General features: G+C 47.7%; 1 protein-coding gene across 2 annotated transcripts in view; it reads left to right on the top strand.

Annotated features, from left to right (window-relative positions):
• LOC115550884 (plexin-A1) overlaps positions 1-14,676 on the top strand; it is a 42,346-nt gene extending 27,670 nt beyond the window's left edge. For both annotated transcript variants that reach the window (XM_030366264.1, XM_030366258.1), the window contains exons 13-17: positions 248-438; positions 5,038-5,207; positions 6,029-6,241; positions 7,521-7,671; positions 9,851-14,676. In XM_030366264.1, coding sequence (XP_030222124.1) covers positions 248-438; positions 5,038-5,207; positions 6,029-6,241; positions 7,521-7,671; positions 9,851-9,946 — 821 coding nt within the window. In that variant the 3' untranslated portion in view covers positions 9,947-14,676. The remainder of the gene's footprint in view (positions 1-247; positions 439-5,037; positions 5,208-6,028; positions 6,242-7,520; positions 7,672-9,850) is intronic.
• Positions 14,677-17,123: the final 2,447 nt, after the last annotated feature.

The raw sequence follows: 17,123 nt of genomic DNA, 5'->3' as shown, positions 1-17,123 counted from the left end.
AATCTCTCTCTGTCCCCCTCTCTCTGTCCCCCCCTCTCTCTCTCTCTCTCTCTCTCTCTCTCTCTCTCTCTCTCTCTCTCTCTCTCTCTCTCTCTCTCTCTCTCTCTCTCTCTCGTGCTGATGGGGCTGTGAGGACCCACAGGAAACACTACTCTATCCTTCCTATTATAATATCTTCTCTATGTGTGTGGGTTTGTGCATACCTGTGTGTTTGTGTGTGTGTGTGTGTGTGTGCGCGCGCCATCAGAGAGCATGCTCAGGACGGCCAGCAGCCCGGACAGCCTGCGGTCTCGCACGCCCATGATCACCCCCGACCTGGAGAGCGGCACCAAGCTGTGGCACCTGGTGAAGAACCACGACCAGGCGGACCAGCGCGAGGGCGACCGCGGCAGCAAGATGGTGTCCGAGATCTACCTCACCCGGCTGCTGGCCACCAAGGTACACACGCGCACTCATCAGGGTAACACACACACACACACACACACACACTCGTCACGTCACCACGGTAACGCACACACTCGTCCAAGGTGCCGCACAAACTCATAACGTCGCCACAGTTACGCAGACTCGTCACGTCGAAACACGCTCGTCAAGTCACTTCGGTGACTCACACTCGTCATGTAACCGAGAGAGCAGGCCCAGGATCTTATCGTCACCGGGGTAACACACAATCGTCACGTCGCCACGGTAACAGACAATCCTCACGGCACCGTGGTAACACACAGTCGTCACATCACCGCGGTACCCCACACTCGTCAAGTCACCACGGTAACACACACACACATTGTCGGGCCTTCTGGTACCCCAAGCGCGAGTCACGTCACCCCAGTAGCACACACTCGTCACGTCGCCATGGTAACACACTAGTCACGTCACCACGGTAACACACACACTCCACCAAGGTACCACCACACACACTTGTCACGTCACCGTGGTAACACACACTCATCAGATCACCACGGTCACACACGTACTCATCCCATCACCACGGTAACACACAGCTGTGTAGAGGTTCATCCTGAAACACTGAATATGAAGGCAGATGTGCAGCAGAGGGCGGGTTTGGGGAGGTTGATTGACAGGTGAGCAGGAGACGGCTCATTGGTTGAGGTAGAAGAACACAATGGTTTATGGGGCGGCAGATCCTCGGAGGCAAAACACGCGACGCAGAAACTAATCTGGCCGTCTGTGTCGCTGCCTGTCTCTCTGTCTGTGTAGCCCTCGGTTTACCGGTCTCTCTCTTAACAGCTCTCCGTCGTCTGCATTCTACTCCCTTTCTACCTGTCTCTATTCCTAGCTGATTCCTCGCTGTGTGTCTGATGTTTCCTGCGATATCCATGTTTCAAGCGAGCTTGTGTGTGTGTGTGTGTGTGTGTGTAGGCGCTTGTTGTGTGTGCATGTGTTACTATTTTTCGTAAATTGGATCATGGCGAGAATTCAAAGCAAGGACACAAAAAAAAACACTGTTGCCATGGAGATTAATTTAGCTTGATATAATGCGGTGCTTTTTTGGGAGACGAGCCGGAGGACTCGGTCCAAATCCTCAGGCTGGGCTCCCGGTCTGCGAGTCTGGACGGCTCCCATGACAACACGGGCAGGGGCCCCACCATGATAACACAGGCTCCTGGGGGGGGCCCTATCAGGCCTCGGATCAGAGCCGCACACAAACGGTGGGGAAACCAAACTGGTCTTTCTGGAGCCTGACCAATGATGGAAACAGCGAGCTGAAACACTGAATGCTATTCTCTGTCCTCAGACTTTTAAGAGAGAAAACTATAATCATGACTATGATATACAAATTATATAAACCCTGTTTATATAATTACTGATGAAGGATAACTTATTTTTAGGACTCTTCGGACAGCCAAATATTTGATTTAATTTTAGAGCATCATCATGGGAGGATACAGGCAGCAAAGTTACCGCGAATATTGCATAAACTCTGTTCATATAATTCCTAGCCAATGTGAAAAGGAATGTCTATGCATTCTCCTTCGATAGTTTGTATTTGCATTGCCACGGGTTCTGATACGAAGGCCAATCAACTGACATCTCTGTTGATTCCTTTAACTGACTTGAAGCCTTGCAGACATGTCCACTTCAACCATAGTGTATTGCAGTTTAACTTGGCCTTTCCCGTCATGGCTGACTTCAGCGATGACCAATGCTAGACTCTCCACGATGTTCACTACCCCTCACCTTTGTATCAACTACCCACGCTGAGAACGTTTCCCTATAAGAATCTTGTTCACCCTTTTTCCTACTGGATGTATTCTCGGTAACTTTCCTGCCTGTATCTTCCCATGATCATGCTCTAAAATGTATTCAAATATTCTGCTGTCCGAAGTTTCCTAAAAAGAAGATATTCTTCATCAGAGAGGCTCTATCAGTAGTGGCTTCAATAGGAAGCAATGGAGGTCAGGGGGGGTTAGCCCAGGGAGACCCTCAAGTACACTAGACTAGACCTTGCGGCTCCTATCCATGAAACGCTCGGTATCGGCTGAACACGGAGCCCACACATCTCAAGCTGTCACCTATCACAGTGTTCCCACTCTGCTGGTAAAAGTGTTCAAAACAAATCCATTTAATCACACCTCTCATGTGATTGGGAGACAACTCCCCATGGGGCCGAACGAGGAGCGAGCCTGACTTTTATTCTGGGTTTCTAAAGCGCCTCTGCAATTCACATTTTGATTTTGTTATTCCAAACAATTTTCTGTCGTTGTTGAGTGTTCTGCGTGCCGGTCTGGCCGTGAGGTGCCTGCGTGAAGGCGTCTATAGACTGATAGTTGAAGCCCCCTTTCTGAATGTGTCTGTCAATAGACTGAGAGTTTAAGCCCCCTGTGTGATTGCGTCTGAAGCTGAGAGCTGAAACGCCCTGTTTGAATGGATCTGTGGCCTGAGAGTTGAGGCCCCTGTGCGAATGCGTCTGAAGCCCCCAGTGTGAATGCTTCAGTCTGTGGACTGAGAGTCTAAGCCCCCTGTGTGAAGGCGTCTGAGACAGACAGTTGAGCCCCCTCTCTCCTTCTGCTTGTTTCATCAGAGCTGAAGCCCCCTTTCTCCCTCTCTGCTGGTTTCATAAGAGTGAAGCCCCCTCTCTCCCTCTCTGCTGGTTTCATAAGAGTGAAGCCCCCTCTCTCCTGGTTTCATAAGAGTGAAGCCCCCTCTCTCCGTCTGTGCTGGTTTCATAAGAGTGAAGCCCCCTCTCTCCTGGTTTCATAAGAGTGAAGCCCCCTCTCTCCCTCTCTGCTGGTTTCATAAGAGTGAAGCCCCCTCTCTCCCTCTCTGCTGGTTTCATAAGAGTGAAGCCCCCTCTCTCCTGGTTTCATAAGAGTGAAGCCCCCTCTCTCCGTCTGTGCTGGTTTCATAAGAGTGAAGCCCCCTCTCTCCTGGTTTCATAATAGTGAAGCCCCCTCTCTCCTTGTTTCATAAGAGTGAAGCCCCCTCTCTCCCTCTCTCCTGGTTTCATAAGAGTGAAGCCCCCTCTCTCCGTCTGTGCTGGTTTCATAAGAGTGAAGCCCCCTCTCTCCTGGTTTCATAATAGTGAAGCCCCCTCTCTCCTGGTTTCATAAGAGTGAAGCCCCCTCTCTCCGTCTGCTGGTTTCATAAGAGTGAAGCCCCCTCTCTCCCTCTCTGCTGGTTTCATTAGAGTGAAGCCCCCTCTCTCCCTCTCTCCTGGTTTCATTAGAGTGAAGCCCCCTCTCTCCCTCTGTGCTGGTTTCATTAGAGTGAAGCCCCCTCTCTCCTGGTTTCATAAGAGTGAAGCCCCCTCTCTCCCTCTCTGCTGGTTTCATAAGAGTGAAGCCCCCTCTCTCCTGGTTTCATAAGAGTGAAGCCCCCTCTCTCCGTCTGTGCTGGTTTCATAAGAGTGAAGCCCCCTCTCTCCTGGTTTCATAATAGTGAAGCCCCCTCTCTCCTTGTTTCATAAGAGTGAAGCCCCCTCTCTCCCTCTCTCCTGGTTTCATAAGAGTGAAGCCCCCTCTCTCCGTCTGTGCTGGTTTCATAAGAGTGAAGCCCCCTCTCTCCTGGTTTCATAATAGTGAAGCCCCCTCTCTCCTGGTTTCATAAGAGTGAAGCCCCCTCTCTCCGTCTGCTGGTTTCATAAGAGTGAAGCCCCCTCTCTCCCTCTCTGCTGGTTTCATTAGAGTGAAGCCCCCTCTCTCCCTCTCTCCTGGTTTCATTAGAGTGAAGCCCCCTCTCTCCCTCTCTGCTGGTTTCATTAGAGTGAAGCCCCCTCTCTCCTGGTTTCATAAGAGTGAAGCCCCCTCTCTCCCTCTGTGCTGGTTTCATTAGAGTGAAGCCCCCTCTCTCCTGGTTTCATAAGAGTGAAGCCCCCTCTCTCCCTCTCTGCTGGTTTCATAAGAGTGAAGCCCCCTCTCTCCGTCTGCTGGTTTCATAAGAGTGAAGCCCCCTCTCTCCCTCTGTGCTGGTTTCATTAGAGTGAAGCCCCCTCTCTCCTGGTTTCATAAGAGTGAAGCCCCCTCTCTCCCTCTCTGCTGGTTTCATAAGAGTGAAGCCCCCTCTCTCCGTCTGCTGGTTTCATAAGAGTGAAGCCCCCTCTCCCTCTGTGCTGGTTTCATTAGAGTGAAGCCCCCTCTCTCCTGGTTTCATAAGAGTGAAGCCCCCTCTCTCCCTCTGTGCTGGTTTCATTAGAGTGAAGCCCCCTCTCTCCTGGTTTCATAAGAGTGAAGCCCCCTCTCTCCCTCTGTGCTGGTTTCATTAGAGTGAAGCCCCCTCTCTCCTGGTTTCATAAGAGTGAAGCCCCCTCTCTCCCTCTCTGCTGGTTTCATAAGAGTGAAGCCCCCTCTCTCCGTCTGCTGGTTTCATAAGAGTGAAGCCCCCTCTCTCCCTCTGTGCTGGTTTCATTAGAGTGAAGCCCCCTCTCTCCTGGTTTCATAAGAGTGAAGCCCCCTCTCTCCCTCTGTGCTGGTTTCATTAGAGTGAAGCCCCCTCTCTCCTGGTTTCATAAGAGTGAAGCCCCCTCTCTCCTTGTTTCATAAGAGTGAAGCCCCCTCTCTCCCTCTGTGCTGGTTTCAGGGCACGCTGCAGAAGTTTGTGGACGACCTGTTTGAGACCATCTTCAGCACGGCCCACCGGGGCAGCGCTCTGCCGCTGGCCATCAAGTACATGTTCGACTTCCTGGACGAGCAGGCGGACAAGCACTCCATCACCGACTACGACGTCAGGCACACCTGGAAGAGCAACTGGTACGGAAACGTAGATAAAATATATACATAGATATATCTCTATATAACTAGATATATCTAGATATAAGATGTATGTAGATGTATTTAGACATACGATGTATCTATATATATATATATATTTAGATATAAGATGTGTGTAGATGTATTTAGATATACGATGTATCTATATATATATATATAGATATAAGATCTATGTAGATGTATTTAGATATACGATGTATCTATATATATATATATAGATATAAGATCTATGTAGATGTATTTAGATATACGATGTATCTAGATATATGTAGATATAAGATGTATGTAGAGATTTCTAAATCTAAGATGTATATTATATCTAGATATATCTAGATCTAAGATAGATATACAATATATATAGATGTAAGATATATCTAGATTTATCTTGTACCAAGTCCTAAAATGACCCAGGATCGAGAGTGACAACACTATGAGATGTTTTAAAATGTTTTAAATTGCTCTGTCTGTTACCTTTCTGTCTCACGGTACTATATTCATATCCCCTTTATTCTGTTATTTGTCATTCTCTCTCTCGCTCAATCTCCCTCTCTCTCTCTTAATCTCAGTCTCTCTCCCTCTCTGTCTGCCTCTCTCTCTCCCTCCCACCCGCTCTCTCAATCTAATTCCAATTGCTTGGCGTGCATGCCAACAAGATGTTGATGGGGCCAAATCCTATCACAACATCCTATAAATAAAGCATCATGACAACTGTTTGTGAGCAACAACAATGAGATGATGATGATAATTATTCTAATAACACAGAACAAAGTAATCAAGCGATCTGCTCTCCCTCTGTGCAGTCTGCCCCTGAGGTTCTGGGTGAACGTCATCAAGAACCCCCACTTTGTGTTCGACATCCACAAGAACAGCATCACGGACGCCTGCCTCTCGGTGGTGGCCCAGACCTTCATGGACTCTTGCTCCACCTCCGAGCACAAGCTGGGCAAGGACTCGCCCTCCAACAAGCTGCTCTACGCCAAGGACATCCCCAACTACAAGAGCTGGGTGGAGAGGTACGGCGACCTCTGACCCTTCAGGATCAGATTCAGGTTCAGGACGACGATGACGTGTCTCTGGCTCTCTCGACCGTCATTGGTCAGGAGAAGGACAGGAGCAGATTGTAGTCTAGTGGTTAGGGTGTGTGTGTTCCGGATGAAAAGGTCAAGGTTTGACCCCCAATGTCAACCATCTGTAGGACCAAGATGACCTCCTGACCCCTGCCTGCTCCTTGATGACTCTAAATGAACCGAGACAACAGTCGTAGTGTTATCGCCTTAAATAGAAACGTCTGCTTAACATAAATGTATAGCTTTGTAGGTTTTGGTCATTCGGTCATCTGTTTTCGATCCCCCAGCAATAGAAATGGATCATAATTCTTCACTGTGAAAACAAATTGATCTGTTGTAGATTTAATTGGATAAAAGGGGACGAGACCAATCCCAATCCAACCAATTACGTGGAAGGGGCGGGGCAGAGTCGATGCTTTGCTGACATCGTTTATACCTCACCGAGGCCCATATTGAACGTTCAAAGACCCGACTTTGATTCTTGTTAAACCCTCTTATCTCCGTGTGTAAGAGCTTTGATAAAGGCCGTTTAAACCCCCGCACTGCAGCTAGCTCCCGCTAACTGAAGCGGAGAGCCTGTGAGGACTCTGAACATAATCCAGTAAATCCCTAAATTGATTCTGAAATCGGCTCCTGTACTCCGCCCTCATAAACTAGATTACCGGGAACACACACGCTGTCCAGGACACAACAGCAAAACAATACCTGCGCCGGCGGCTAGCCTCTCTCGCGTTGGAAGCGTCAGTTGGGAGGACAGGAGGAGGATTTCGAGGCATAACAACAAGCTAACAGTTTATGAGGCGCTAAACGTCAAGCCGCACACAGAGCTGCCGGAGACAGCTGTGTTAAAACACACAGCGGCGCTCGCACAACCGCCGCGCTGAAGTGAGGACCAAGAAAAACCCTGGCTGGTAACATTGTTGTGCATATCGGCTCCCCCTAACATCTTCTGAAGCCAGCCAACATCTGCCTGCTACATCAACGTCGCTGTGAACGGATGCACATCGCGCAAAACCTCCTAGTAGTAGTTTGCTCATGGGTACGAATCCTGAGGCAGGCTGTTCGTTCACACGATTTTACTAGGACTGTACAAACCCCTTTAACAAACACCTGCCCAAACCGTTTCAGTAACTGCTTAGGGGTCCCCCCTTTAAGACAAACAAGATGGTCCAACACTGGGTTCTTCAATGCATTGGAACCTTGACCCTTGACCCTGTGCTCCCAGGTACTACTCCGACATCTCCCGCATGCCGGCCATCAGCGACCAGGACATGAGCGCCTACTTGGCGGAGCAGTCACGCATCCACCTCAGCCAGTTCAACAGCATGTCCGCCCTGCACGAGATCTACACCTACATCGCCAAGTACAAGGACGAGGTGAGTGGCCCGGCCTAGCACGCTAATGCTAAGCAAATCCTAGCCTAGTTAAAGTAGCCTAGCATCATGCTATGGTAAACTTAACAATATCAATGACGAGGTGAGTATGGTAGCCAAGTACTACGCAGCTAATGCTTACCTAGCTAAAGTAGCCTAGCATCATGCTGTGGTAAACCTACCATTATCAAGCAGAAGGACGAGGTGAGTGGACTGGCCTAGAACGGCGCTAATGCTAAACTAGCTCATGTAGCCTAGCCATACAAGGACGAGTCGGGTAAGGTAGCCAAGCTACATAAAATGTAAATGAGGTGTCTAAGCAGAGGTGGTTGAATTCAGGTTATTTATGATGGACATGAAAAGAAAAAGGGAGAAAAGAGTACCCTTTGTAGTAATATATTACTATGCAATCATTTTATAATAAGTATTCAATAAAGTACTATTATTAAAAACACTTTGAAATGAATACATTTTGAGCATAGCATAAAAGTGGAGCCTCGCTAATGGAGTCGCCGAGCCGATCAGAAAAGGTTACCATGACGTTCCCGCCTCCTATTATAACGTTTAATTAAACCTAAACACATGGAACACATCGCCCCGCTCCCGGTCCAATCTTTATTTACCCTCCCCCCGTCAGACGGAGCGACGGCGGACCGACGCCAGCCTGCCGCTCAGCCATTGCGGCGCATTAGCTCTGACCAGCACCGCAAGGTTGTTTTAATTCAATTACCGTCCGCGAACCGCGCCTTTCGCGGCTGCTGGCCGGCCATTAGCGCTATTAAGAGTCATATTAAGACACGGCCGCGCGCCGCCAAGCTAATGGCCCAACGCACGATTTATAGGCCAGCCTCTGTTCTCTGTGTGTCCCCCCCCCCCCCCCCCCCCCCCCCCCCCGAACCCCTCTGTCTCGCCGTGCCGGGTGGTGAACCCCACTCTGCTGGGCTTTGATACACGGCTGAAGACGACTGCATATTAGGAAAGGGGCTGTGCTCAGTGTGGTGTTTTAGATCGATGGTGGGGTGGTCGGCGGGATGTTTGCTCTGTGCGTGCGTGCGTGTGTGCGTGCATGCGTGCGTGTGTGCATGCGTGCGTGTGTGCATGCGTGTGCGAGAGACAAATGTATGGACAGACCCATAGAAAGATAATGAAGCTTTATATGAGGGTCATTCAAAACCTACTCTTCCCTGTAAGGACCATAAACACAAACACGCACTCACACACACTTTTCTTTCTTTAGGAAACATGCAAACACACTTTTTACCAACCATTTAAACTGCTTTTTTGCCTCCGTTTATCTCTCTCTCTCTCACTCTTTCTCTCTCTCTCTCTCTCTCTTTTTCTCTCTCGCTCTCTCGCTCTCTCACTCTTTCTCACTCTTTCTCTCTCGCTCTCTCGCTCTCGCTCTCGCTCTCTCTCTCTCTCTATGGATCAATTGACCGTTTGGAGGATAGGTAATGTTAAATGTCTTGTAATGGTTGATCAACTTGGCCCCCGCTGGTAGAGTAGAGGCCCTTTCAGAGCGCGGGGCCCAAAGTGCCCTGGCTCTGCCTCGGTCTTCCTTTCTTCTCTCTCTGTGTGGGGTCCGGTTAGCTTCAGCCCTCATCACGACTTCTGTTGTGATCCCGACGCTCTGAGAGAAAGTTCTGGCTTCTTCTGTTCTCGTTGAAGGCGCATGGGCTGTTCTGTGAGCGAGCAATTGTTGATATGAATATTTGATAAGAAATTTCTACTGTCTCCACGGTACCGACACCCCTTAGGTCCTCAGTGTTTGGGTTGTATGAAAGAGCAACTCTGTGATACAGATGATAACCTAACCGCGGTCTCTGCTTCTTGTATCTATCTCGCCACCCCGTATCCTCCTTATTCCCTGTCTCTCTCTCCATCTCCTCTCTCTCCTGTCTCTCAACCTCTTCTCTGTCCCTCTCTCGCCTCCCCCTGTCTCTCTCCTGTCTCTCTCCTTCTTTCTTGCCTCCTCATGTCTCTCTCTTGTCTCCCTCCTCCTCTCTGTCCACCTCTGGCCTCCTCCTGTCTCTCTCTCCTGTCACTCTCCTCTCTCTCTCCTCCTTTTTGTCTCCTGTCGCCTCCTCATGTAAATAACCCCCGCCTGATCGTCCTTCTGTCTCCCTCTCTCCCCCCTCTTTCCCCTCTCTCCCTCTCTCCCTCTCTCCCCTCCCCCCCCCAGATCCTGACAGCCTTACAGAAGGACGACCAGTGCCGCAGGCAGCGCCTACGCAGCAAGCTGGAGCAGGTCATCGACACCATGGCCCAGGCTAGCTGAGGACCGGCCCCGGCCACGCACACTTGGCGCTAACTGAGCTAGCTAACCAGCTAACCGAGCTAGCCGACCCGAGCTAGCTGAGCTAGCTAACCAGCTAACCGAGCTAGCTGACCGTGCTAACCAAGCTAGCTGAGGACTTGCCACTCAAAAACACACAAAAAAAAACACGCAGCTGGCTAGCGGACGCCTAGCCACTTACACACGCCTTCTTTTCCTACCCACCACCGGTGATACGATGAACTTTGAACCTGTGAACTCTGACCTTGGGACACGAGACTAAGTGACTAAGTAACAGAGCGAGAGGCGGGCACCGCAAGGACCCACACCAGTGGCGGCGGCGGCGGCGGCACACTGTAGAGACCGGCGGCCGCCGTCGGTTTGTAGCCGCGGCGCCGCGGGCAGTGGGGACGTTTCTCTGAGCCACTAAAACCAGCCCTTCCAACCAAATCACGCGCATCTCCCGCCTCGGTCAGCACCGCCGCCGCCCTCAGGAGATACTTTGATTTCATTTAAAGCCCCCCCCAAATAACACAGAGTAGCCGGCTCTTGGCTCGAGGATAGCTTCGGACCGTAGCGGCGGCGTTAGCTTGCTAAAGACGGAGCCGACACTGAAACAGAGGTACGTCCACAGCAGGTGTTCCAACTGAAATAGCTAGCCGAGGTAGCTAGCTGTCCATATCTTAGTTATAGCTGTGCTGCTACGGCAAAGATAAAAAAAAAAAGAGAATAAAAGCGGTAGCTTTCCCTTTACCTTTAGCTCCCCGTTAGGTAAAGGTGTGTAGAGACTGTAAGGCAGCTGTCTGCAATCGGAAACCCGGAGCAAAAACTAAACGAAAGGCAAAACGGGAGAGCGAGGAGTCTGAGCTTCTTCAAAGAAACATTCCTCCTGTTTCATCTGTGAATACATCAGGACATTGGGAAATGGGGCACACTTATTCTGACTGTGTGTCGGAATAGATTGACGTCACATTTGGTTTCTTGGTTCTGTTTGGTTGTTTTTTTAAACTGCCTACTCTTCACACGTGCTTCGTCACCTGTGTTACTGCTGAATTTGCACAATTTACGACAAAGCTTATAAAAAAAAAAGGATATATGATAAAAGATATATATAGTTATATGAAATGTCAACTTTGTTTTTAAACGGCGAAGTGAAAAAAAAGTTTTCCATTTTAGTGTACAAAAAGATATCTTTGAGAATTTGATATTTCGATCGTTTGAATAATCGAAGAACACACAAGGAAGAGATTGTCCTGTGCCATGTTTTATTTGAATGTTGTTTGGTGCAAATACTTTTTCTTTCTCAAGGATGATGAACTTATTCCATGCTGACCGAGAGTGAGAGTATACAAACAGGCAACACATTGTACATATATATCAGTCCAAAAACGTTATTTCTCATTGTCTTACAATGGATCAATAGGTAAAACATACCAACTGGACCTGTTCCAAAATATATATTATGTTGTTTTTTTATCGCAAAAAAAAAACATGGTTCTTCCCATTCCTTTGAAACCTCCATTGAGGCTAGCCTGGACCGCTAACAGCGATAGAGGCTAGCCTCCATAGCTAATAGCTATACCGTCTGACCCATAGAAAGAACGCCTCTTTTCACTCCCACACCACAAACACATCCCAAAAGATCCTTTGTTATTCTATCAAGGGCTCATCTCTTTCTGAGAGGACACTTCTCAAGTGTGCAATCCAGGAGTCCAGGCCTCTGTAGGGGGAAAAAGGAGGTAAACAGTGTTTTCGGGCAATTTTCTTTTCTTTTTTCACTAGACTGGCGCAGCTATTGGAAAGATGGAAAGGAGAAAAGTTTGATGGCCTGTGGAATGTGACAAGATAATGAAACGTAGCTCAGTCTTTTGTGTTCTTTGTGAAGGACTTGAATGCCTTCTGCTCTTATTTTTGTGAATATGTGAAAAACGTGTATTTCTTTCAGATTGTGCTGCGTTTAGTCATTGATTTCACGTATTTTTTTATAATAATGTGTTGAAAGTGTATTTAGGATAGGCACACTTGAGAATGAATCCTGGTTCGTGTACGATAGCGACATGCAAAGCCCTAGCAACCCCTTTACCCACCGGCTAGCTCACAGATTGCCTCAATTGATCATGATAAGCTACGAAGAGATTTATGTAAAACAAACACGTCGTTTTTACATAGCCTTGGTCAATTACAAAGACAGTACAGATATTTATTGAAGATATGTTTGAATACAGAGTGATTTCATCGGTCAGTTTTATTCAACTCAACAAACCGACAGTGTTAGTCATCCAAATTATAAAAATGGACCGCCGATATTAAACTGAATTTAAATCTGGAATGTGATGATATAGCTGAATGATGTTGTCATAACCTTTAAAAATGCCTACAAACTAATTGTAGTTCTACAGGGTAAAACGTTCCAGACTTAAGGCCCAGCTCTTAAACCACTACATGTTGACGTCTTGAAGGATGTCACTAAGTCCTTTAAGACCATACATTTCTAAATGTTGGTCTGGTTTTTGCAAACGTACCAACCAAGCACAACTCACAGGTCCTGATTATGTTCCTCAACAAACACACAACTGTCACGAATCACAGTTTACACAGTGGGTGTTACCATCGGGAGGGCGGAGTTACGAGTTCATGTACACATTCACGACTAGCCCATCGTGAATCCAACAACTATAACTTACACATTTCTGCATTCCTGCTAGAGCGCTGCGGTTCTTTTTCCCAGATGGTGCGTGACTCCATCTCTCAGGCTTCCCTTCTCGCTGTCAGTTAGATTTCGTTATCTTATGTTTACAACCGCAATGTCCTCCTTGTCGCCCAGATATATCTCCTGAGCTCGGGGTTCCAGGCGGTGGTGTAGGGGTTTAGTAGTTAGCCAGGCGACATTTCCCGGACCTAACGATTCTGAAAACCAAACCAATCTTCCGTCACAGTAGGCAGCATAAATAAATATTTTGCTTGGCTATTTTAATATTCCTACGTATATGTCTTATCATTATGATCGTCCTCCTTCTATTAAGAGGGCAAAGTGATCCTGCTTGCTCTTTCATTTAGAAGGAAAAGGTTTTTTCCAGAGCTCTTTCTAAAACAGGCAGCAGAGTTTGTTTTCATGTTTTCTTTTTCCACCTTTGCAGACGTGCGTGCTTGAAGCGTGCTATACGTAATTAAATACTTGATCGAAGAAACTCTTAAATACCACTGATTTGCACAGGGTAGATAAAAAAACACTCAACATAGCTGACCAAAGGTTAATTTCACTCCGTGAAAAACAAAAACCGAATGTGAATAATTTTCTTCCATCGACGCCTGAACTTCCATAGCTTCCTGTTCAATGTAATGAAAAGGTTTTAACGAGCTGTTTGTTGTATCTTTTGGTTTGTTCATATCCTCTCATCAATGGCGTTTGTTTTACTGTCTTAAAGTAGTCAAGTAGGTAGCCTTAAAAAAAAAAATGACAAAAAGGAGAACGCTGCTTCTGCGTTTAAGCTAAAGAGTTCAAGTCTGTAAACAGAAGGTTGGAGTGTTTTGCGATGTTTGGCGAGCATTGATGTTCTATAATTATACATTCTTATTGTTTTATTGAATTCTTTGTAAAAAAAAAAAAGAAAAGCAAAAAAGATTTGATGAAGAAGTTGAAGTGAAAAATACTGATTCTGGAAGGCTGTGTATTCAGGGTAAACACCAGGAGCTGAGCGCTAGGCTAGTTAGCGCCAGGCTAGTTAGCGCTAGGCTAAATTAGCTCTAGACGAGTGCTTAACTAGCCCGCCGGTCCTCTTTAGCTCCCCGCTCCGCTCTGCTTTCTCTTGGTTGTTTGAGGCTCCGCCTCGCCCCCTGTGAGCGGAGATAAAAGGAGCCCAGCTCCCGGGCGACGGAGCAGTGAGGAGCAGTGAGGGGCGGTTGGAGCTCGCTCCTCATTCTCCATTCTGTAACATCGCCGGTCTCTCGAGCCGACGAGATGAAGATGCAGCAGGAGACGGGAAGTGGGAGGGGAGTCGGACGGAGGGATGTACGGAGAGATGTAGGGAGAGACAGGCCGCTGATATCCCACGCAACGTTTCCATCATCCCCGACCTCACCGCCGACACACACACACACACACACACACACACACACACACACACACACACACACACACACACTCACACACCGCGGCAGAACCAGACACACACACAGACAGACACACGCACACACACACACACACACCAACAAACACACACACACAGACACCCCAGAAGAACCAGGCACACACACACACAGACACACACACACACACACACACACAGTCTTTACTAAACAGAGTTTCAAAGTCAGGTTTGGCCCTCTTTTGTCAGTGAGCGGTCTGATCCCGTCTCCCTGGTGCTCACTACCCGCCTCCGTTTGGCTTCCGTTCATCACGCGCCGCATCAAAGGAAAAGAATAGAGACGTTTTTAAAAAAGTACATAAAAAAAATAGAATAAGAGCGCATACGATAAAATACGGAACACCTTGACAGATTAAAGCAAAGGGGAGGGAGGAGTGGAGTGTAAAATAATTTTTAATACTTTATGAATCTTGATACCTTTTTCAAGAGTTTCAGACTTCAGAAGCTGCTGTGTTTTTCTTTTCGTTGTTGTTTTGGCTGTTTTCACGTGTGTGTAAATATCCTGCTATTTCTTACTGTTGAGATTTATTACGTGTAAATAGGCGCGCATCCAGAAGAGATTAAACATGTTGGGAGTCTTTTGCTAAAGCGTGTGTGTGTGATGTGTTTATTCCCCCTGTCCCAGGCTGCTCTTGAAGTTCCACCAGCTTCCTGCTTATCTGAAGTGCATGTCAAAATAAGAGCGCTGTGAGGTTTGGCACAGAGTGTGGGTTCTCCCCATTGCAAGGCACTCAACTGCTGGGGAAGGGCTGGTGTATATATCTTAAACTAAAAAGGTTGGAGGTGATGGGGGTTATAATGGTGGTCATGGGGATGATGAGGATGGAGACAATGATGATGGCGTTGATGATGATAATGATGAAGGTGGAGGTGGTGGGGATGATGTTGAGGAAGACGACGATGACGATGTTGTTGATGATGATGATGGAGACGAAGATGATGATGACGATGATGAAAACACGACAGCGTACCAGTTGGAAGAGCCCACTGGCAGCATGGTAGGGGGGTCCGTCTGTCACACATCTGGGTGGACTCTTCCGCTCGATTCTGAGAGGGATCGTAATGGCGATCCACAAGCCCTCCGGGGGGGACGCTAGGGGCCCTTCGATGTGGTGTTGAGCCCCCCATGGACGGGCCCTGGCTGGAACACCTCCCCGGGGTCAACACGTGGTCGGACAGTCACTCCTGATCATGGGGTCGGAGGTCAGCGTCTTGGTGAGGTCCAGGTGGTGGTGTTGATGGGTGGTGCACAGAGGGGGCGTGGTCTTCTGTCACCATGGTTACGTCACCTCTTATTGTGGGGAACCTTCTCCATCTCACTATCCACCTCTTTCTCACACACACACACACCATACACACACACACACACACCTCCTTAACTCCTCTCCCTCGACGGAGCCGACACATTTATTTTCTCTTGCTTCCCCCCTTTTTATTATTCACACTTACACACACACACAGACACACACACACACACCTCTTCATATTTCCACACACACACATACATTTCTTAACCTTTCCAAACACAAACACACACATACACACACACACACACACCTCTTCACACTTCCTCAAACACCCACACAGACACAAACACACCTCTTCAAACTTCCAAACACACTCATACACACACCTATTCACACACACACACACACACACACACAAACACCTCTTCACAAACACACACACACACCTCTTCACAAACACACACACATACACACACAAACACCTCCACCCACGTCCCCCCTACACACACACACACCTGTACCCTCCTCCACACACACACCTCTCCACCAGACATGAGGTAGTCTTTCTTCTTTCTCTCTATTTTTAAACAGTTCTTCTCACGCACCCTTTAATGTTCTGCTCTGTCGCCCGTCTCACTTTCTCCTGGAGTATTTTCTCTCTCTCTCTCTCTCTCTCTCTCTGTCTCTCTCTCTCTCTCTCTCTCTCTCTCTCTCTCGCCCTATCCTATCACACCTTTCCTCACTCCTCTTACCTCACTCTCTCTCCTATTCCTCTTCTCCTCCCTTGCCCCTCTCTCTTCACCACTCCCTCTAACTCTGTTTGTTGTACTGAGCTCTCTCTCCCCCCTCTTTTTATTTACCTCTCTCTCTCTCTCTCACACCTCACATTTCATCTGGAATTCCCTGCAGCTTCAATTCACATCCCGGCGGGAGGCAGAGTCTTGACAGCTGCACTCAGAGACGCACACACACACACACACGCACACACTTTCATCTGGTCTTCTGTCCGGCTGTGCATTAAAATATCCCAGGGTATGAGACAACAATCTCTCTCCTCATGCCGTTTCTGTTTATTCTCTCTCTCTCTCTCTCACTCTCTCTCTCTCTCTCTCTCTCTCTCTCTCTCTCTCTCTCTCTCTCTCTCTCTCTCTCTCTCTCTCTCTCTCTCTCTCCCCCTCCCAACGGTCCAACTTGACATTCCCTTCCACCAGCGCCTTCAACAACATCTCTCTCCTGATGCTCTCACCTACGCGATCGTCTCCTCAGAAAACAATAGAGACACAAAGAACTGATAGACAAGAAGATGGGGGCTGCTGTCTGTCCCGCATGGTGTGTGATGGCTCCCTTATCTTAACCCTTACCTCTGATATCATTACCCTTACCCCTTACCTTAACCTCTGATATCATTACCCTCACCTCTAATACCTTTACAATCTTGACTCTATTCTCTAATTTTATATCACTTTTATATCTTTACTGTACCTCATATTTCTTATCCCCTAACCTCTCATATCTTTAATATCTTTTGTCTAACCTCTCATATCTTTAATATCTTTAGTCTAACCTGTAATAGCTTTAATATCTTTAGTCTAACCTTTTATGTCTTTAACCTGACCTGTCATATCTCCACCTTAACACCTTAACTCTAACCAAACTGCCATTTTATCCTAAAATTATAATTTTTTTAAGCAGAAATCTGTGAGGTAAACCATCATAAATATACCTAGCATAACCTACGACTTTAGCATAACATCTTCTTACATTACACTAAATAATCTGCTTAAAATG

The sequence above is a fragment of the Gadus morhua genome, chromosome 1, assembly GCF_902167405.1.
Source record: "Gadus morhua chromosome 1, gadMor3.0, whole genome shotgun sequence".
NCBI lineage: Eukaryota > Metazoa > Chordata > Actinopteri > Gadiformes > Gadidae > Gadus > Gadus morhua.
This window is presented reverse-complemented; position numbering and strand designations above follow the sequence as displayed.